General features: G+C 44.4%; 1 protein-coding gene across 1 annotated transcript in view; it reads right to left on the bottom strand.

The window, feature by feature from the left end:
• Positions 1-22,750, bottom strand: part of LOC137640061 (recQ-like DNA helicase Blm) — a 394,741-nt gene that overhangs the window by 26,737 nt on the left and 345,254 nt on the right. The window contains exons 20-21 of the mRNA XM_068372487.1: positions 12,515-12,696; positions 3,661-3,817 (exon numbers count right to left, since the gene is read on the bottom strand). Coding sequence (XP_068228588.1) covers positions 3,661-3,817; positions 12,515-12,696 — 339 coding nt within the window. The remainder of the gene's footprint in view (positions 1-3,660; positions 3,818-12,514; positions 12,697-22,750) is intronic.

Here is a 22,750-nt window from a genome sequence, read left to right as displayed (position 1 = left end):
TTCCTTGATACAAAATCTTTTTCCCAGTGGTAAGTACTGTATAGGCACGCTCTTACACTAGTAGGGGCTATTGGGTCTTCAGTTCCTGTTTCCAGGGTGAGGAGACCTTGATCCCCTAGTTCAATTGGTTTGAACTTCAGGGTCCCTGCAGGCATGGAATAAAAGTCTCCTTCCCTACCTTCACCTTTTATACATGGAGGGAGAATCCCTGAAAAATTGATCCTTTATGCTCATCAATCATGTTAGTGGGGTCATAATTTTGGCCAACATCTGAACTCTCCAGGGAGGGAGCCTCTAAAAAATACTCACTCCTGTCATTACCATATGATCTGTCTACACAGGGAATATTCTGGGATGAAAAGTGGGCTTGCCTCACAAGTGATGAAAAATCTTCCTTAGAGACAAGGCTGACTCGAGTGATGATGTCATCACAGGTTGAGATGCAGTGCGTACAGCATAATCTGGCAGGACTATTTCCTTGCTTGAATCCTGACAAGCAAAGATATCAGTAACAGTACAACTCAAATTCCCTACTCTAGGTAGGGAAGAAGAGGGTGGGCTGAAAGGAATACATAGTTCTGTGAAGCCTTGGGGCATGACTGCAGGTAAAGCAGTCCGGCAGCCACAATTATAAGCTTCTACGGATCTCTTAAGACTTTGAAGAGGAGATCTCAGCTTAGGGGACTCCATCGTCACATGGCATACCTGGTTCTTGAGAACGTGTTGAAAATGAAGGCTCTTCTCATCCCAAACTGTTGCCTTTTGACTTAGGGGGAAAAGCTTTCTCAACTCTAGGTTTCCTCCAACGGGATCGTCTTATAGAACACGTCAGTTCATTGATCATCCCATAAGATGAGTTAAGACTTGGTTCCTCAAGGTCTCGCTGTGCGTATTCGACTCCCTCTTGATGAGTGTCTCTTGAAGCTAAAGCTAATTCCAACTCTCGACATGTAATATTGAAGGGAGGTTCTCGCTACTTAAGATAAGATTGTTCTCTAACTTCTGTCAGGAGGAGACTCGGCAATGACGAAATCTCTTTCAGATTCCTGTAGTGAAAGGCATAGCTCTCTTGCTGGAAGGGAGGCCAATCCTTACAATAATTACATGGAGATTCTCTACAACCTCTCCTGTCTAGACAAGAGGGATAAGGAGGGAGTGTGTCCATGTCTGCCAAGCTCAAATGGACGCCACACACGTAATTATCTCGTCCTGAGCAAAGACTTTAAATACTGTGATTTACTGGTCACAAGCACTCACAGATAATGTGTAGACACTCAAATAATCATGAATATTATAAAAACATATCAGCAATGATACGCACCAAAAGGGTGGGAGAGGGGAATGTGAGAGACTCAATCGTAGAGAGGATGTGAGAGAAAATCCTCTCCACTTTGGGACTGGTAGTGTTGTGGAGAGACACTACAAACAACTGTCTGGTCATTTTGCATGCGCTGTGTTTATCCAGCATGAAGCATGACACAATCAACCAAATATTGATTGACCGGTCATATAAAATATCATCAGTACTGTAGTAACCCTATTAAATGACTCAGAAGTTTGTATCCGGATAGGAATAAAAATTAATTTGTTAGATTTACCAATATTTACATTCAATTTGTTTGTTTATATTGCATACGTAAATGGCTGTAGATCATCAGCGTCAGCAGTTGATTCGTATGTTGTTGTTTTTAGATATGCATTTTAAGAATAAACTGGTCGAGAGTTCCTTGATCTGAGCTCTTCCTTTATTCAAAGATTACATGATACAGAGCAAATTCATGTTAATTTACAGAGCAAATTCATGTTAATTATATGCGAGTATAATTGCAATATCATCTTGACCTTGAAAACAGCTGACAATGAAACCAAAATAAAAAAAAATTGGTAATTACTTTTGTTAACCCTTTTACCCCCAAAGGACGTACTGGTACGTTTCACAAAAGCCATCCCTTTACCCCCATGGACGTACTGGTACGTCCTTGCAAAAAAATGCTATAAAAATTTGTTTTTCATATTTTTTGAGAAAATTCAGGCATTTTCCAAGAGAATGAGACCAACCTGACCTCTCTATGACAAAAATTAAGGCTGTTAGAGCAATTTAAAGAAAATATACTGCAAAATGTGCTGGGAAAAAAATAACCCCCTGGGGGTTAAGGGTTGGAAATTTCCAAAAACCCCGGGGGTAAAAGGGTTAATATACACCTTAAGAGAGAGAGAGAGAGAGAGAGAGAGAGAGAGAGAGAGAGAGAGAGAGAGAGAGACGTATTCATATGATAATCAACAATAATGACTATAAACAAAACGTAGAGAGGGAGAAAACATATTCATATAACTAATAATAATAACTATAAACTAAATGTATAAAAACTATGATATTCTATAACAAATTGGTGCTGATGTAATTTTCATTAGGAATTTGTTAAGAAATTATATACTGTACATGATATTCTTTATTATTCGTATATGAGCATATTCGCACGTGCGCATATTCTCGATAAAGTCTTCAGATTGGGTGATCACAACCAAAAATTACTAGAGGTTAGTAGTGTAGTTGATTGTTAAAACACACTTGAAATTGAAAAACTAGAAGACAAAAATGCTTTAAAGCAAAATCTACATTTTGAAATTTATGGATTTTTAGAATGTGATTATGTATGCCTACACTAAACCACCATGGGAAATGCCTTAAGCTCTTAATGACTGCTAAGTAAGATGACTACAAAAACAAAAAGTCAAAGATGTTTTCATATTTTGTTCTCTAAGATTTATGATGATTATACTATTAACATTTATTGTAAACGTACATATTTTAACAATTTTATACACTTTTATTCTCATTTATTATATAGTAATGTTCAGTATCATTATTTATGTGCTTTTAATGTTTTTCTAGTGATATTAAGACTTCAATATCTGTAGCGGACTATTGTAAGATCAAATAAAATTATTTCAACTTTATTTCTATTTTTCCATATGCTATTTCTGAGGAACGACACTTAGTAATCGAAAACGACTAAAATTGAAATGACCTAACCTGAGGTATACCAGTAATTCTATATTAATTCTAATTTGCTTATTTTTCTTTGAGAGAGAGAGAGAGAGAGAGAGAGAGAGAGAGAGAGAGAGAGAGAGAGAGAGAGAGAGAGAGAGAGAGAGAGAGAGAGATTATATATACATATATTTTTTATTACTGTATTAGAATTACTGTACTATACAAAGGGTTTATCACTAAACAGGTTACTTGTGTAAGCTATAAAGTTGGCTGTTCTGCTTTGCGTGGTTGGTTTGAAAATATTGGCCAGTGAGTAATTATCACGGCACCGCCGGCATGGGATTTTTTATTTGATATGTTATACGGTTTTCTGTATTGCAAATGACCGTATTTGCAAAGAGAGAACCCACAAATAAGGAGGGACAACTATATTATAGTTTATGCAGTATATATACAGCTTTCTTACCATTACAATAGTACCCTAGTGTATTTTTGACATACAGTACATTTATTAATTTACTTAGGGTAATTTTCTTATCATTCAGTTATTTTGTAATCAGTATGGGGGAGGGGAGCTCAGAAGCAATACCCAAAAAGGGAGGCTTAACTGTATACTGTATTATACCAAAACAAGATTAGATTACCCCAATCTTTCAAACTATACTTACCATTGTCCATAACTTTTTTGGCCTCAGATCCTTTAAATATATCAACAAAATGATTCAAGGTATAATTGCTAGACCATCGGCCACCAGTGCATAACTGTTGTGCTGCTTGAAGAATTGCTCGGGTTTCCTTTGTCACATCCATCAAAGCGAAAGAACCCTGGAAATTAAGGCAAAAAATTACTCAATTGATCAACTAGTATATGAAACAGTTAATTTATTCTTTTCACACAATCTATCCTGCACTAATACTGTATAGCTGCTTAGTTTTAGCCATGAGTTCTAAGTGAGGGCAAATTTTTGAAGAACTTGGGGATACAAGGAAATATGTTTCCCCTTTCAGAGCTCATCAGAGTACAGTACAGTACTGTAATGATTCTCACCTTTTACAGCAATCCATTTCATGACTTGTTGCTGAATAAATTCACCATTATTAGCTCTTACGCATCAGATTTTCTCCTACATTGGGTTAGATGTGAAACGAATTCTTTCCAATGTATTCAGTCTTACGTAAATTTTGCCTGAATTTCCCTCTATTCTATAATTTCTGTTCTTTCTACTACTAAAGCAACTACTGTACTTTTCTGAATAAATATTTCTCCCCCATTCTGATCAAATCTTCAAACAAACTAATGCTACGAGATTTCAAATCTATTTTTCAACCACTAGACAACACAATTTCAGTAACTTCCTAAAGTAGTGGCTGGGAAAGTTTAATAAATGTTGGTTTCATTTTAAAGAAATTAATGGATGAATTTCATTAGTCTTAAAGGGATTAAGAATAACCAAAAAGTACTTTAATACTTATCAATATACAGCAACAGAAAAAAAATAAAAGTGAGTTTTCATGAATTTCAATTAGTCCATCAACTTCATCTACTAACTCACTACCAGCTGGTATTTGCTAGCATTTGATCCTCATATTTTGTTTCTTGTCGTTGTTTGGTGAACAGGTCCCAGACTTGAGACTTGAATTACCATTACTATTAATACTAGCCAAGTAGCAACACTCAATAGAAAAGAAAAATACTGCAAGCTCTAAGGCTCCACCAGGAAAACAAGCCCAAAGCCAAAAATAAATGAAGTAAAGAGTAAACTAGTATAAAAACAAATAAAAAACACAATGTACTAATTATCTTCAGATGCGTCATCTGTTGAACATATGACAAAAGAATAATACTCAAAACTTGGCAGAATAAAAAAAAATGAAACATCTCCAGACAGCCCAATCTCCAAATATCTTGGAAGACTTTCTTAATATACCAATTTTTCATACTGTTGAAGAAGAGACAGACTGGATAGGTTTCTCAAAACTGAATTTAGAATTAATTTGTGATCTAAAATATAAAATAATTTGGGTCAGTAAGACCAAATGTCCTTGACCTACTTCAAATCATACTTCGGGCTTTGTTAAGGTTCTACTTTACGCACTAATTCTATCTTCGATAGATCTTTACTATGGGATTCAGCAATCACAGGTCTACATTCAGAAGTCATCGATGCAAAGAGAGTAACATCATCTACATCTCCCTTGAATGGAAATAGTCTTGAGAAAAATGGATAAGACAGTAGGGAAAAAAACAGGCCCTCTCGAGATTGACCTTAAAATGACAATTTGACCTAAATTGTATTTTTCCTAGTTATACAAACCCATAATCATTTAATATAGGAATTCCCTTAAGCTCAGCTGAAACAGCCGAAGAGAAAGAGAATCCAGGCAGTTGTGCTAATTGGTTGGCTGGCGGTATGGGGCGGAGCTTAGCTCCGCCACCCCCACCGCCAGCCCACTTTCCTCATTCAAATGCTTTAGGCTCAATGTGGAAGATGAGAGGGGTGGTAGAGGCGGGCATTCATATTAAATGATTACGGGTTTGTATGAGTAGGAAAAATACAATTTAGGACAAATTGTCATTTGTTCCGACGCGATATACAAACCTTGTAATCCTTTAATATAGGAAGACTCACTGGTTGGTGGGAGGTCTGCCTTTGCTGCTTGTGGACAGCTAACTGCCCGGATATAGACCAGGTCTCGAATGAGAGCAGAGGACTAAATCCACCCACCCCTGTCTCTTGACCCGACATGATGATGGTGGGGTCTGAGAAACTGGGAGCCGCTGCGCGATGTGTAAGAGCATCGCGCGACCAGAGAGCGTGAACGTAAGAGATATTCGATCCTAGGGTCACAGTGACTGGATGAAACTCCAAAACCAAAAGGCAAAGGGTTTATACATCCACCGTCTTCCCTGCCTAGCAGAAGACGGGGGGAGAATACTTGTAAACAAACTCTAGCAATCTTATCAGGGAAGACTTGTCTTAATGTATGGAACTCCAAGGGAGGAGACAAGAGAGAAAGGTGGATCACCTGCAGACTGCTTTTACACTGCCAAACATACCATAAAATCAAGACAAGAGACTTCCCTGTCCCAGAGGAACTGGAAAGGTCAGACAATAGCTTGACCTGCTACCACAGGGCAAAGAACAAAGGTGTCCAAGGACTTGTGCGTAAACTCCCTCAAGTAAAAGGCCGTAAAGGTGGTCTGCCGTTTCCTAGCGCCAGCCTTCAGCACTTGGCCCACTGCAAGATTTCTCTTGAAAAGCGAGTGTGGGGGCAATGCCCCTGATCTCGTGAGCTTTAACCCTCGCTGGTGCTTGGAATCTTGAAGAACTCTCATACGCCTTGCGGATGGTCTCACGGATCTAGAAGGATATCGTGTTCCTCGACACCTCCCTCTTGGTTCTGATGGTGCTAACAAAGTTGTCGACATTCTGGTCTGAGATGCCGAGTTCGCTTAAGATAGCGCCGGAGACACCTGACGGGACAGAGAAGCCTCTCACCTGAACCGCCATATCCGGTAAGGAAGGAATAGTGAAGGCCTCGAAGCTCGGATCGTGGATCGCTGGGTTCTGAGTCTTGGCCACAAACTCTGGCACATAACTCAAGATCTCCTTCCAACCCTCTGCGTGAGTGACATTACAGGAGAGGCCATGTAACTCCCTGACTCTCTTCGCCGATGCTAAGGCTAGCAGGAAAAACAGTCTTAAAGGTCAAGTGCCTGTTTGAGGCACGGTTCAAGGGTTCATACGGAACACGAGTAAGAGACCCAAGAATTAAGGTGACATCCCACTGGGAAACTCGAAGTTCCCTTGGGGGACGCGACTGTTTGAAGCTCTTAATGAGCATAGAAATCCCCAGGGCATTAGAGATATCTATGCCCTTCAGATGGAACACCATTGCAAGGGCAGACCTGTACCCTTTAATGGCAGAAACCGAAAGGAGTTTATCTCTGCGAAGAAAGACTACGAAGTCTGCAATCTGAGTCAGAGAGACTCCGACTGGAGAGATACCCCTTCCACTACACCAATCACAGAAGACCAACCACTTCCCCTGGTAGACTGAGGAGGATCTTCTAAGGTACCCTGAATCTCTCTCGCAGCGAGTCATGAAAAGCCTCACGTTCTGAGGAGATGCTGGATAGTCTCCACGCGTGAAGTCTGAGAGACTGCACTGCCTGGTGGTACCTGTTCGACAAGGGTTGCCGAAGGAGATTGGGCCAGTGTTGTAGCTTTCGCGGTGCCTCGACCAGGAGCGACAACAGATCGGGAAACCACTCCAAGTGTGGCCATAGTGGGGCAATGAGAGTAATCCTGAGTCCTGGAGTTACTAGGACCTGGTACAAGACTACGTGAAGCAAGCAAAAAGGGGGGGAAACGTAAAGCAATCCAGTAGATCCCAAGGATGTTGCAGTGCGTCCTCAAACGCAGCCGCGTGATCTGGTACTGGAGAGCAAAACACAGCAAGTTTGGCGTTGTGTCGTGTTGCGAAAGGTCGATGCATGGTTCTCCCAGAGGTTGAGTACTCTACTCGCGACCCAAGGGTGAAGAGACCATTCTACCCCTATTACGTGGTTTCTGCGACTTAGGGAGTCTGCCCGAATACTTCTCTTGCCTGGAATATACCTGGCTGACAAGATTACGTGTTGACTCTCTGCCCACAGAAACACCTGCCTCGTCAACTGCTGCAAGGGACGTGAGAGCGTGCCCCCTTGCTTGTTGATGTGCGCGACCACGGACGTGTTGTCGCTCATCAGCACTACCGAGTGCTCTCTCTAACGGGCCTGGAAATGAAAGTGTGCTCTCGAGACTGCCATCATTTCCAGCACGTTGATGTGCAGGTGTTTCTTATCTTCCGACCACACACCTGACACGACCAAGTCATCCAGGTGTGCACCCCAACTTTCCGTGGACGCGTCTGTGAACAGACGGAACTGAGGTGGAGGAGGGTCTATGAGAAAACCCTCTCATGAGGTTCTCCTCATTTAGCCACCAAAGGAGATCCTCCCTTACCTCGCGTTCCATGAGGACCGGACGAGAGGGATGATCGGTGGCTGCCGACCACTGCTCCTTTAGACACCACTGAAGGGAGCGGAGATGGATCCGCCTGAAAGGAACGCTCTTCTCCAGCAAGGAGAGGTGACCTAGAAGAGCTTGCCACTGGAGGGCTGGAATGTCGAGTCGATCAACATTCCCGGATACTTCACCTTCTGCTTGGGAACCATGATCCCCAGATCACGACACACTGCCAGAAGCGAGTCTCGATCCTGACTCAACTGCTTCTGCGAGGGAGCGAGAATCAGCCAGTCATCGAGGTACATCAGTATGCGGATGTCCCTCGAGTGGGCCCAAGCTGCTACCGTCGTGAACACTCGCGTGAACACTTGGGGAGCTGTGCACAGTCCAACGCACAGGGCTTTGAACTGGTACACCGTGCCCTGGAAGGTGAATCGGAGGTACTTTCTAGACGACCGATGAACTGGTACTTGAAAGTACGCGTCCTTCAAGTCTATCGAAAGCATAAAGTCGTACTGCCTGATGGCTAACAGCACAATGTGAACTGTTGGCATCTTGACTGCAGTTTGCTGAACAAACTTGTTTAATGGCTAAAGATTGATGATCGGTCTCCAATCTCCTGGTGACTGATCGTGTACGACTTCTAGCGCATCCTTCTCCAACATTTCCTGGACCTCGGCCTCCAAGGCCAGAGCCTTCAGGGATGTTGGAGCATATTAGTGGAACGCTATTGGAGTGGAGGATGGGGGGGCCGATGAAGCAGGAATGGGAGCTTGTACCCTTCGCGAAGGGTCGACACTACCCATTCCTCGGCCTCGAGGTGCTGCCACATCGCCTAATGGAGCAATAGGCATCCTCCTACCCTCCGCAGCATGGGAAGTGGAAAGCCAATCTCAGTGTTTCCCTTTCCCTTGCTGGCCCCTGTTCTTTCCCCGATATGGCGGAGCTCCCGAGGGAGGCTGAAAGGTCTGTTTGGGGGCAGAACCCTTCTGAACAGGAGCAACAGGAGCACGACCAGTGGTACCCTTGCCACTTCCCGTGGGCTTGGCCTGACTCAGCCTGGCTGCGGACGGTTTCGCAGGACCAGGTCCCTTGAAACTCAAAGCTTGCGCCTGGTGGATAATGGAGTGCTTTGAGTCGAGGTGCCATTTATCCCGCGCGGCCAGAACTTCCTCTGGTGGAAAGAGAAGTTGCAGCTCTAATAGGAAAGTTCCTGAGTGCCAGGGCCTCTCCTGAACCAATCTATCTCGACAAACGAGTGGCTACTGCCTCGCGTTTTTTTGAGGATCAGATTGGCATACTGGATAGCAAGCTGGTCCATGAGAAAAGCAACAGCTTTCCCACCAGACAAAGCCAGGTTCCTGTACTGCTCCATGTGTTCAGGGTTAGCGAGCTTGGTGTCCCGCGTGAACACTGTGGCCATACCACACCAGTGGTCGTGCCACAAAGCAGCCTTGAGAGCAGCTACAGAGATGGACTCGATAGCTGAAATCTCAGAGGCCGAGAAGACCACTTTATGGGATTTCAAGCTCTCGACCGAGGAACTCCCAGAAAGCACTCCAACTGTGGGGTCGAGAGGGAGAGGACAAGACACAGAAGACTCTGTGACATAATACTTCTTCTGTCGCTGGAGTGGTTGAGGGAGAAACTTGTTCGAACCTTGGCCTAAGCAAGTCACCAGGTCCTGCGATCTGGTCACTCACTCGGTCCAATGCTCGAGCAGCCTGTCTCAACCAGGGTAGTGTGAGGGGCTGTGAACTGCCTTCAAGGGTTCCCCATAGGATCTCCAAGGCTGTACACTTATCTCAGACACTACCGCAGGAGGAGCCCTGTGGCCATTAATCTCACGCATGGGGTTAATGACCACTAGGAACTGCAACTCCAACGCGGGATCTTCCGTCTCCACGGCCAGTGTAGGCCGTAGAAGTGGCTGATCCATCGGTCCCGCTACATCCGTAAATGTAGGGGAAGCGAAATGCTGCACGGGTGATGACATCTCCCATGAATACCCTTGCTCTGGTCCTAGGACTGAACCAGGCGTGTATTCAGGGGTCAAAGAAGGACCCTGGCAGGGTTCATCCCCGACGGAATGCATCGATGTTCCCACTGCAACCGAGTGCGTGACTGGTCGCTGCGAGCCCCATGAAGCTCCCAAAGGAGCTTGAGCGCGAGCTGCAACGCTAACACCAGGAGGTGTAAACAGGTTAGTCGCGCGAGTGGTGCGCGCAGCCTCACCTGTTACATGGCCAGAAAGCATGGGGGTTGTCTGCATCTACGCGCGGCTGGTATGCGCGAGAGCTAGCCTGATCTTGCACGACCGGGCCCCATGCCACGGGCTGAGCCGCGAGGTGGCTCCATGCCAGGCCCAAGTCGCGCGGGTCGAGTGCGCGACTGTCTGGGCCTGCTCCCTGCTCACGCGACACATGAGTCGCTGAGTTGGTCCGCGCGGCTACCCCCGTGGAGGTAGTCGTGCGTACCGCGGATTCTTCACGAGAGACCACAGCTGAGATTTCTCGTGCTGAAGCCAGGACTCTCCTTTCCCCACTCAAGAGCGGTTCAATTCGAGTCTGAGCAGTAGATCGAGGGCCTGAAAACCCCGTCACCATGCTCTGGGAGACGATACCTATGCCCTCGAGCGCGGTTCTCACGCATGGAGGCCTTGCGCGAGACTCGCCATGAACAAACCCACTAGTGCGGGGAACACGGGAATCTCTCACATCCCCTCATTCTCCGGAGGAGAAGAGGTGTCTTGGGGTGCCATGTCCCTTCGACTGCGACTGGCCTTTCTGGCCCTCTTCACTTTCCTCTTTCCCGTGGGGGAGAAGAGTCAGAGTCAGAAGATGAAGACGTAGAGGAGGAGGAGAGAGGAGGAGGAACTAGAAGAGGAATACCGCCCAGGCTCCCTCTTTTTGTGGCCCCTCCGAGGTGCTGGAACGTTGGTCAAGGCAACAGCAGACGACAGTGGACGAGGATGAACAACCTAAGCCCTGTCTGTAGGAAAAGCCATGGTCGGTGAACATGGTGAACCTGAGCTCACCCCATACCGCCAGCCAATCAATCAGCACAACTGCCTGGTTTTTCTTTCTCTTCGGCTGTTTCAGCTGAGCTGAAGCAAATTCCTATCTTAAATGATTACGAGGTTTGTATATCGTGTCGGAACAATAATCATTTAGCATGAATATAGCACTTTTCTATGAAATAAGTAAAATGCTTATTAAGCTTCTTACCAACAACTCTCGAAAGTTCAGTAATCGCTGGAGAACCATCATAATCCCTACCATACAGTAATCCACTATCCTAGTCTTATCTAGATTATTTCTTGAACTAAAAGAAACTTTCCCTTTGCATTTACAGTTGTTAACCCTAAATTGTTCAGGTATAAGCTTCACATATTCTTCCATTAGAGGGACTGGTAAGTTAATATATTCTGAACAACTATTGTCTAAATTACAATGCTTCCCCAACATTATATCAATGCTAGAAGAAAACCCAACTAATTTAAAGCTAAATAATGTAACACTTTAAAACTAAAAACCCATACTATTTAGATTATAAGAGAAAAAACATGTATGAATGGGATACCTGCAATAAGGAGACTGAAATAGGGTCCACTAATTGGTTTACCTACCCACTCTTTGCCATGCACCGCCATATATACATAATACCATATGTCACTAAAGGGGCAAAGCTATTGAGGTAAAATAAAATGGGAAATTTCAAATTTGATAAGCAAGCAAGATCACACTCAGGTCGGACTCATAAAAATATAGGTACACTTAATTTTCACAGTGACTGTACCATATTATTGTTTTTTTCTATACAGTATGTTAATGTAAAATTGATAAGCCAAAAAGAAGAACTTTGTGACCACAAAAGAGGAGGAAAGAGATCATTCCAAGTTGTGTCTGTGTCGATCTAGCCATGCAGCTTTTCCATCACCTCTCTTTGCTACAGGTAGAGTCGAGTTCCATATTCACTTATTTCATCTATTCACCCTCTCATGGCAATTTATATGATTTTTTGCATACAAGTACTGTAAATTGAGTAAAAATGCTTCTTAAGAAGGGATTTTTGGGGTCTGAAATAGATTGATCCTATTATATGCCTTATTTCTTATAAGAAAAATTAATTCAGTGCTTGAAGAAATTGGAGTTTTAAAGGCGTTTTGAATCAAACTAAGATCAATATCCATGGTTTCACTGTACACTGTAGGCTTTATGAAAGGTTTGTGAAGCTTACCCTTAGCCAACTGCTGCAATATTTTCTGTTTCACATTTTCAACTCCATCTGCTCCTTGTGTTGGATTTCTACTACTTTAACTTATCTTACTCAAAGTATTACCCTTCACTTATGATATAAAAAATACTCATTGCTGTATCTATGACCAAATGGGGTGGTTAAACTACATTACATGGGAAAAATACTCTAGCTCTCTTTTTGTATTGATGGAATAATAGAAATATTGACATCCAATTTTTAAAAAAATACTTTAACAGGAAACAAAACAAACCTGAGATTTACAGTTGTCACAGGCAGTAAGTCTGTTCCTTTTGCAATTATCTCTGTCAAAAATTTCACCAAAGTAATTAAGTAGCTGGGTTCGTCTACAGTCCATTTTATTTTCACAATATGCCACCATACGATACAAGTTGTCATAATGAGTCTTCTTGGCTTCAAAGTTCTCCCGATCCACTGAAAGAAAATATAATAAAAGGATAAAAAGTGAGATAAATAGATTGAGTTAGATGATCAAATTTAAGCCTCTAAAAATTTAAAAAGATTAAAAATATTATTTTGAACATCACAACCACAAATTCAAAAATCAATTTTCTGGGCTCAACCTGTGCCGGCCAGTGAAATGCTCCTAAAGCACCATTTCTAAGGAATATAACTGCTAAAATATTACCAGAGAAAAAATGCATAGGAATGCTAGGTTGAACTAGCTCGCTCACCTATTGGTGTCGGTATAATCTAAGGCGTAATATGACCAGAGGTCTCGTACCATTTAGATATCTCCTCTTCAAAATCCCTCAATAGTGAGGTGCGGTTCAACCTCCCCTGCCGCGCAGACTAGTACTACTAACTTTACCCACGCTTGCCCAGCACTCCTTTTTAGCACCCGATACGTTAAGTTGGTTGTGTTTACCTCGGTGATTTTTGGATTATTTTCCCTTTTCTACGCATCGATGGCGGAATCCCAAGTTACTCCATCGAAGTTAAGTACTTTATCCATGAGCTTTAAGCGTGAATGGGCAGTGTAGCCTTTGTTTTATTAATTCAGAAGTGATTTATAGTGAATAGCGTTCCCGTTCTAACCGTTTATGGTCCCACGGTCCTGCCCTTTCTCGCTAGTTCGTTCGTAATTCCTTTCATTGTTATTCGTTCGAACTTTTTAGGAGAATTTTACCTTTACACCGATTATATGCTTTCAACTTTAGCGTATCATTATTATTATACTATGGTATCAGTGTTACGTATCATTAAGGCTCAGTTATGTTGGGATGCCTGCCTTCGTGCATATAGTGGATAGCGTTCCCGCGGGGAACTGTTTTTTCTAGGAGCATTTCACTTTGATGTTATAATGACTATTAGTTTTATTTTCGCTCCACATAGTTTTACGTTTTGGTTCGAGTGGGACTCTCGTGTAGCTCTTTATTTGTGTTACTGTTCGGTATCTACCCGCTTCAGTAGTAAGGTTGGTACCCCTGTTTTCCATCTTCCAAGATGACGTCATGCTTCCGCCCTTACCACTCGCTCGATTCCCTCTCTTGCTATATTAACTTTGCATGCCTAGCCATTTTTACGTGATTACGCTTTTATTCATTATTTACTTTTAAGTATTTTTAACTGTTCAAATTGTTTTTATTGTCACACTCCGTTATGATCATATTTTTGGGATTTTCCATGTTGTGTTGAGGGGATCTCCAGTTGGTAGTTTACTCTAAGTTTACTTAAAGTTTACTTTAAGTATTTCTGTTCCCAGTCCCCGGGACTATTATTTTTTACTATTCAATCCTTTATTTATACATCCTTTTCTCATCCCCGGCTCTCCCGGGGTTCCTCTTGGAATAGTCTAAGGTTCTCTGCATGTTTAGTCTAAGACTAGGCATTTTGCTTTAATTTCAAGGTCAGGATCCTCCGGGGTCCCTTCTAGAGATACTAAGAAGGTGTTCATAGACTATTCCTTTTTACAGGTGGTCCGCTGTCGGATGACAGCCTGCGCGGCCGTCCTTCACCAGCCCTGCGGACATGAGGTCTGTAGATCTCACGCCGACTGTGGGATTCAAATGGATGACCTGATAGTTTGGCACCCCGACAACTGCCTTGTCTGTTACGACCTTGTCTCCACCCTCTCTTTGGAATCAGTGAGTCCTCTATAGGTCATTTTTCTACTTACATTCCTCTTGCTTTATATAATGAACCTTTGGTTATCATTTCTCAGCTCCGTCTCCCGGGTTTGCTAACCTTATCCCCGTTCTTTCAGAGTTCTCAAGCGGCTAAGATCACAGCAAGAGCCACCTTGAAAGTTTGGGTAGGCGGCTTCGCCCGTAACGTTAAGGCCAAGAAGCCTTACGTCCTTTCTGAAGATTACTGCAACCTGATCTATCCCAACGCAAAATCTTCTGCAGCAATGCCTAAAGAAGTGGCAGCCCCTATTATTGCCGACATTACAGCAACCCTGGACCTTGCTCTCGATCAGGATACTGACCTCGGTGTCGACCCCAACCCCATTGAGGACAATGTTGCGGCTCTGAATTTGGACTTGGAACCCATGGTTTTGGACGAACTGGAGACAGGTAAGGAGGTAGGTGAGGCAGGTGGGTCCGGCGCTAAGATCCCTCTTCTTAGCCCTTCTTTTTCTTCGGCATCTAATACTTCTTCCTTTCTAGGTTTTGATGAGAACCGTGAATCTACCCCAAGATCACACCCGGTTCCTCCCAAGGTTAAGTCTCAGAAGAGACCCTTAATTAGGACTCGCAAGAATCCTACACTTCCCAAAACAACCAAATCAAAGAAGACTTCCCTCCCCGGAGCCCCAAGTGGCTCAGCTAGCACCTCCTCTACTTCTCAGGACCCGGGAGTGCAGCCAACTTCCTCAGTTGCCCCGGCCAACTTCGACCCGGTGGGTCTCACTAATATGATGTCAAGGGTTGTCTCAGAACAGATTAGCTCAATGCTATCTGCCGTTACCAAGAGACTGGACACCTTAGAAGGAGGACTGCCTCAACAACAGCAGTTCCTTATTCCAGACGCCTCAAAACTCCCGCCTTTCACTAAAAATAACCCGTGGAAAATGGCGCTCCACTGCCCTTTCACTGACGGGATGTTGACCATTGAAGGCTTTGGAACCCGGCCCATTGAGGACTTTGAATTCTTCCCTCCCGGCCTTCAATTCCCCTTCCCCGGCTTCGCCCGGCTAACGGAAGAAGCTCTTGTCTGGCTAGATAAGGTCCCTAAGGAGACCGTTATCTTCCCAAAAGAACAGGCTCAGTCTGTTTGGGTTAGAACCCTGAACGAGTGGGGTTGCACGAACACCATGCTGACTCCCCACAAGAGCACATACACTATGTTTCTTGTGGACGAGCAGACCCCTACTCCTTGCGTCACCAAGATGGTGGACTTAGCTCTTCAAGCAGTGGCCGAAGACAAACCTTTGCCCCAGCTTCGGGAGATAGACCCTACATCTTTTCTGCTCCCATCAGATAACGAATGTTGGCTTAACATTCAGTCAACATTTACCTCTGGTAAGTTATCTGCTGATTGTGCGTCGACGCAATTTAGCGAACGACTTCCAAGACTTCCCGAAACCTTAATTCGACTCGAGTTTGAGTCCCGGTCTAGGTTTAGCAGGAGCCTAAACGTCTCGACGATGGCGGAGATGTTTTCCCTGAACTTTGATGAGGAACACGCTTTTAAGGTCATGACAAAGGCCACCTTACAATCCTTGTTATCGGATTGCTATGACTTCTTGGTAGCCAGAAGACGTTGCCGTAGGCATGTTCTATCAGAGGCTACTATCCGCCATGAGCCGAATAAGCTCATTAAAGCCTCCGCTTGGGGTCCGGACCTGTTTCCGGAGGACATGGTCAACTCGGTGTTAAGCGAAGCTGCCAGGGTGAACCAGAGCCTCAAGGTCTGTTGGGGTCTCACTCCCAAACGGAAGTTCGAACAGTCGAACGTTCTATCCCGGGGCAGGAAAAGGCTACGTCCTTATAGCTCTGCCCAGTTCCGCCAACCTCTCCAGGTAGTCCAGCCGGTCCCGGTTGCTCAGACCATCCAAACCTCCACCTCCAAGCCTCAGCCCCAAGAGGAATATGTTCTCGTCCCTAAAAGCCAAGTGGCTTCGAGTTCGTTCACCTCACCGGCTTATAACCCTGCCTATGAGTCCCGGGGTTCCTCTCAAGGATACCAGCGAGGTAGGGGCCTTGGTTCAAGAGGCTCCTGTCAGAACGGAAGCAAGAGGAGATATTTCTCCCGTGGAAAGGGATCACGCGGAGGCCGTAGCGTAAAATCCTCCAACTACTGAGACTCTTCAGGTAGGAGGGAGGCTTTATGCGTTCAGGAGTCGCTGGAGGTTCAGTCCTTGGGCCTTCAGCATAATTTCCAAGGGCCTGGGGTGGAGTTGGATAGAAGGGCCTCCTCCACCGAACAAATTCCATCAACTCTTGACACCGGATCTGACCCTGTTTACCCAGGATCTATTGCGCAAGAACGCGATCAAAGAAACAAAACATCTGAAGTTTCAAGGTCGCTTATTCAGCGTCCCGAAAAAAGACTCAGACAGCCGGAGAGTCATCCTCGATCTTTCTCGGCTAAACTATTGTTCATTCAATGCGACAAGTTTCACATGCTTACCGTCTCGCAGGTACGGACCTTACTTCCCTGTGGGGCCGTCACCACCTCCATCGATCTTACCGATGCTTACTATCACGTTCCAATAGCGAGACATTTCCGCCCATTCCTAGGATTCAGACTAGGCAACAAGGCTTACACGTTCAAAGTGATGCCTTTCGGGCTCAACATTGCGCCCAGAATCTTCACGAAACTGGCGGAATCAGTCATTCAAGAACTTCGAACCCAAGGGGTCCAAGTCGTCGCATATCTGGACGATTGGCTAATCTGGTCAGACAACGTCGAGGATTGTCTCAAAGCGACAAACAAAGTGATCCAGTATCTTCAGTCTCTGGGATTCAAAATAAATTTCAAAAAGTCCCGCCTAACACCGGAGACCAAGTTTCAGTGGCTGGGATTACAGTGGGACCTATGCTCTCACACCACTAGGCGGCACAGGTCTCTCGCCCAGAAATAGATTTTTCCTTCTTCAAAATCCCTTAATTAAAAAGAAGAATTTGAATAAAATTTAATAAAAGACTGAATGTAACAATGAACACACACTGATACACTGCTACTCTCTGAAATGTATCTATGTTTGGGGTGGGTATGACCAATACTCCATCTAGTTGAAATAACTTTAACCTTTAAGTTGCTGAATAAAACTTTTGGGACTTGATTTAATACTATCCAAGTGCTTTTATATTTTCTACTATATGCAAGGATGGGAGACTGTCACCTCTTTTGCCATTTTCTTACAATTCAGAACCTATCTCTCTTCATATAAGAGCAGGGAATTCTAAAAACTACAAATTTTGAAAACAAACTCATTTATATGAGTTACTCCTAGTCTTGTTTTCTCTACGACCAGAAAATCAAAGAAAAAGGGTTTTGATGGGATCATTCTTATAGTTTCTAAACAACTACTGTGAAGTGTAGGACGCTTGCACATGATGCACTCCACTCTTTCCTAGTCAAAGACGTGGGGTGGTTGAGGCAGGATCTTTGACAATTAACTTTGTTTGTATAGTATACCTCAGAAAAATAGTAATTGTTTTTAAAATTTGTAGTTCGTTCTTATGTGGATACAAAATTTCTGAGTCATTTATATGGGAATCTTCCTTAGGTGTGGGAAGTGTCCATTAAAATGTATGCCCTTTGCAATGCATACAATTACTATTAAGTAATAACAAAAGATCAAAAGTGAATGCTCTGTGAAATGTGTAGCAGGCTTGTAAAGAAGAAAGGCCATATGTTTGATCCCAGAAGATATGATTCTTTGTCAGGGGGTGAAGTCATATGTCACAAAAAAAAAAAAAAAAATACCGGTATATATCAAGTATATCATCAAATACTAAATTGAGGCATTCTTCCTTGCATTAGGGTGAATTCAAAGTGAAAGCCTCAAGACCAATCACGATCACCATCTACCTTGATACCCATTACACGCTCTTATAAAACATAGAATAATTAATGCCTGAGATAAAACATTTACGTGTCCCGTAAAAGCGTACAATTAGATTATTTATGGTGCTGCAACAATAGGACCTAAAGAGATGACTAAAGACTTTTGCGTAAAATGATATTTTAATTATAAAATAAATTTTTGAATATACTTACCCGGTGAATATATAATAGCTGAGCCTCCGGCGGCTCGACAGAAAAACACAAAAAACTCGCGAGCGATCGCTATGAAGGTTGCGGGTGTGCCCACTAGCGCCAACTATCGGCCAAATACCGCATATACATGTAAACAGACCCAATTCTTCTCATCCCGCTGGGTCTCTATCGGGGAGGAAGGGGGGGGTTTAATTTATATATTCACCGGGTAAGTATATTCAAAAATTTATTTTATAATTAAAATATCATTTTTAAATATTTAACTTAGCCGGTGAATATATAATAGCTGATTCACACCCATGGTGGTGGGTAGAGACCAGAGTTAATTAAGTTTACAGCGTATATGCTTAGAGTTTTTGACAGTTATATCATAACAAAACCCAAATATATATAGGTACCTGGTAAGGAAGTTGACTTAGACGATTACTCTGCCTTGTTAGTCTGTCTTCCTCACGAAGCCCAGCGATCCTCTTAGGATGCTGAAAGACTCCCAGGAGCTGAAGTATCAAGGGTTGCAACCCATACAACAGGACCTCATCAAACCCCTAATCTGGGCGCTCTCAAGAAATGACATTTGACCACCCGCCAAATCAAAAAAGGATGCGAAAGGCTTCTTAGCCTTCCGTACAACCCAATTAAAAAACATTTCAAGAGCAGATTAAAAGGATATTGGAATTAAGGGAATGTAGTGGTAGAACCCTTACCCACTACTGCACTCGCTGTAACGAATGGACCCAGTGTGTAGCAGTCCTCGTAAAGAGTCTGGACATCTTTTAAGTAAAATGACGCGAATACCGACTTGCTTCTCCAAACGGTCGTGTCCATAATACTTTGCAGAGATCTATTTTGCTTAAAGGCCACGGAAGTTGCTATAGCTCTTACTTCGTGCGTTTTAACCTTAAGCAAGCATCGGTCTTTTTCATTCAAGTGAGAATGAGCCTCTCGTATTAAAAATCTGATAAAATATGACAAAGCATTCTTTGACATAGGCAATGATGGTTTCTTAACTGAGTACCATAATGCCTCAGATCCACCTCGTAAGGACTTAGTACGAGCTAAGTAGAACTTAAGAGCTCTAACTGGACACAGCACTCTTTCAAGTTCGTTGCCTACGATCTCTGACAGGCAAGGTATATCAAAAGACTTAGGCCAAGGACGAGAAGGCAGTTCATTTTTGGCCAGGAAACCAAGTTGAAGTGAACATGTGGCTTTTTCTGTAGAAAAGCCGATGTTCTTACTGAAGGCATGAATTTCACTGACCCTTTTAGCCGAAGCCAAGCACACTAGGAAAAGCGTCTTGAGGGTGAGATCCTTCAGGGAGGCTGAATGTAATGGCTCAAACCTGTCTGACATGAGGAACCTTAGGACCACGTCTAAGTTCCATCCAGGAGTTGCCAAACGACGTTCCTTAGAGGTCTCGAAAGACTTAAGGAGATCTTGGAGATCTTTATTGTTGGAAAGATCTAAGCCTCTATGACGAAAGACCGAAGCCAACATGCTCCTGTAGCCCTTAATCGTGGGAGCTGAGAGGGAGCGAACATTTCTCAGATGTAAAAGAAAATCTCCGATTTGGGCTACAGAGGTACTGGAAGAGGACACAGATGCTGACTTGCACCGGGCTACAGAGGTACTGGAAGAGGACACAGATGCTGACTTGCACCAGTCTCGAAAGACTTCCCACTTCGACTGGTATACTCTGATGGTAGAAGCTCTCCTAGCTCTCGCAATCGCACTGGCTGCCTCCTTCGAAAAGCCTCGAGCTCTTGAGAGTCTCTCGATAGTCTGAAGGCAGTCAGACGAAGCGCGGGGAGGCTTTGATGAACATTCTTTACGTGGGGCTGACGTAAGAGATCTACCCTTAGAGGAAGACTTCTTGGAATGTCTACCAGCCATTGAAGTACCTCAGTGAACCACTCTCTCGCGGGCCAGAGGGGAGCAACCAACGTCAACCTTGTCCCTTCGTGAGAGGCGAACTTCTGCAGTACCTTGTTGACTATCTTGAATGGTGGGAATGCATATAAGTCCAGATGAGACCAATCCAGTAGAAACGCGTCTATGTGGATTGCTTCTTGATCTGGGACTGGTGAGCAATAGATTGGTAACATTTTGGTCAACGAGGTGGCAAAGAGGTCTATGGTGGGTTGACCCCAAGTAGCCCAAAGACTCTTGCACACGTCCTTGTGGAGGGTCCATTCCGTGGGTATCACCTGACCCCTCCGACTGAGACAGTCTGCCAAGACGTTCAAGTCCCCCTGGATGAATCTCGTCAACAGGGAGATGCCTCGATTTCTTGACCATATGAGAAGGTCCCTTGCGATCTCGTACAGCGTGAGGGAGTGTGTGCCTCCTTGCTTGGAGATGTACGCCAAAGCTGTGGTGTTGTCTGAGTTGACCTCTACCATTTTGTTTCGAAGAAAGCTTTCGAATTTCATCAAGGCCAAGTGGACTGCTAATAGCTCCTTGCCGTTGATGTGCATGCTCTTCTGACTTGAGGTCCACAGACCCGAGCATTCCCGACCGTCCAGGGTCGCACCCCAACCCAAATCCGACGCGTCTGAGAATAACACGTGGTTTGGGTTCTTGACTGCTAGGGATAGTCCCTCTCTCAGACTGATATTGCTGTCCCACCATTTCAGGCATGCCTTTACTGGTTCAGAGACTGGGATTGATACCGTCTCTAACGTCTTGTCCTTGTTCCAGTGAGAGGCTAGATGGAACTGGAGAGGCCGAAGGTGTAGTCTCCCTAGCGAGACAAACTGCTCCAGGGATGAGAGAGTCCCTACGAGACTCTTCCAACTCCTGACTGAACAAACGTTCTCTTTTCAGCATTAGTTGGACTTTGAGCAGGGCTTGTTCTATTCGGGTGGCAGACGGAAAAGCCCGAAAAAACTGGACTGCAAATCTCCATCCCCAAATATAGAATAATCTGGGATGGGATCAGTTGGGACTTTTTTCTAGGTTGACCAAAAGTCCCAACTTCCTGGCCAGACTCAACGTCCAATGTAGATCCTGCAGACAGCGATGACTGGACGATGCTCTGAGAAGCCAGTCGTCCAAGTACAGGGAGGCTCGGATTCCCGATAGATGGAGGAATTTTGCCACATTCCTCATGAGCCTCGTAAACACGAGAGGAGCAGGACTGAGGCCAAAGCACAGGGCTCGAAACTGGTACCCCACATTCCTGTAAACAAACCTCAGAAACGGTTGGGAATCCGGGTGTATAGGAATGTGGAAGTATGCATCCTGAAGGTCGAGAGAGACCATCCAGTCGCCTTCCATTAATGCTGTCAAGACAGCCTGGTAGACTTCATCGTGAAGTTTGTCTTGACAATGAACACATTGAGCGCACTTGCCTCTTACGTACTCCTGCAGTGAACGTGGCTGCCAGATCATTGGAGCCATCCCTGATAGACTTGTTCCTGCAGAGAACGTGGCTGTCAGACTATTGGAGCCATCCCTGAAAGCCTTGTTTATGCATGACATAATTGTACAGCAAAACTTCAAACGCTCGAAAAAAAACTCCTAACAGGAGATGATCTAGCTCTGAAGTCGACCATAAAATCTTGGAGCGTCTCATGGCCAGGCGCCAGGGAGAGTCTATGAGGTTTGAGAAGTCTATCTGGGCAGAGGCAGGAACTCCCAAGCCGAGAACTTCTCCCGTGTCATACCAGACTCTCGCTCTATAAGCCAGTTTAAAAGGAGGGAAAGCAAAGGCTGTCTCCCCCAAACTCCTCCTGGTGATCAACCAGTCGCCTAGCAAACGTAAAGCTCTCTTAGAAGAGCGAGAGAGCACTAGCTTATAAAACAACGGCTTCGAAGTAGCTAGGCCTAGTGTAAACTCTGACGTTTAGGCGAACGAGGAGCAGCAGTTACAAAAAGATCCGGACAAAGATCCTTAAAAATCAGCATGATTTATTTAAAGTCCATAGAGGGCTGAGCAGCTTTAGGCTCCTCTCCGTCTGACAGAGTCCTCAAGGGAATATCAGTACGAGGGGGATCAGCAACTTCCTCATCTGAAGGAACCTTGTCCGACAATTGCCGAGTCTCAAGCAAGGGAGAGACCTGCCGTGGTGCCAATGCTTGACAAGCAGAGTCCACACGCAAAGGAGCAACAGTAGCAGTCAAGGACGCTATGTCATGTAACTGCTTAAAGGACTGACCAGCAACAACAACAGGTGCGGGAGGACGCTCGACGTCAACTCGAGACTGCCTTGACTGCCTAGACTGAGCAGTCAAAACAACTCTTGACTGCGGTGCTTGACGCTCAACGTCAAAACAAGTCAACTACGCTGGT

Source organism: Palaemon carinicauda, chromosome 4 (assembly GCF_036898095.1).
Source record: "Palaemon carinicauda isolate YSFRI2023 chromosome 4, ASM3689809v2, whole genome shotgun sequence".
In the NCBI taxonomy this organism is placed as follows: Eukaryota; Metazoa; Arthropoda; class Malacostraca; order Decapoda; family Palaemonidae; genus Palaemon; species Palaemon carinicauda.
Note: the sequence above shows the minus strand (reverse complement) of the source record. Positions and strands in the feature narration are given on the sequence as shown.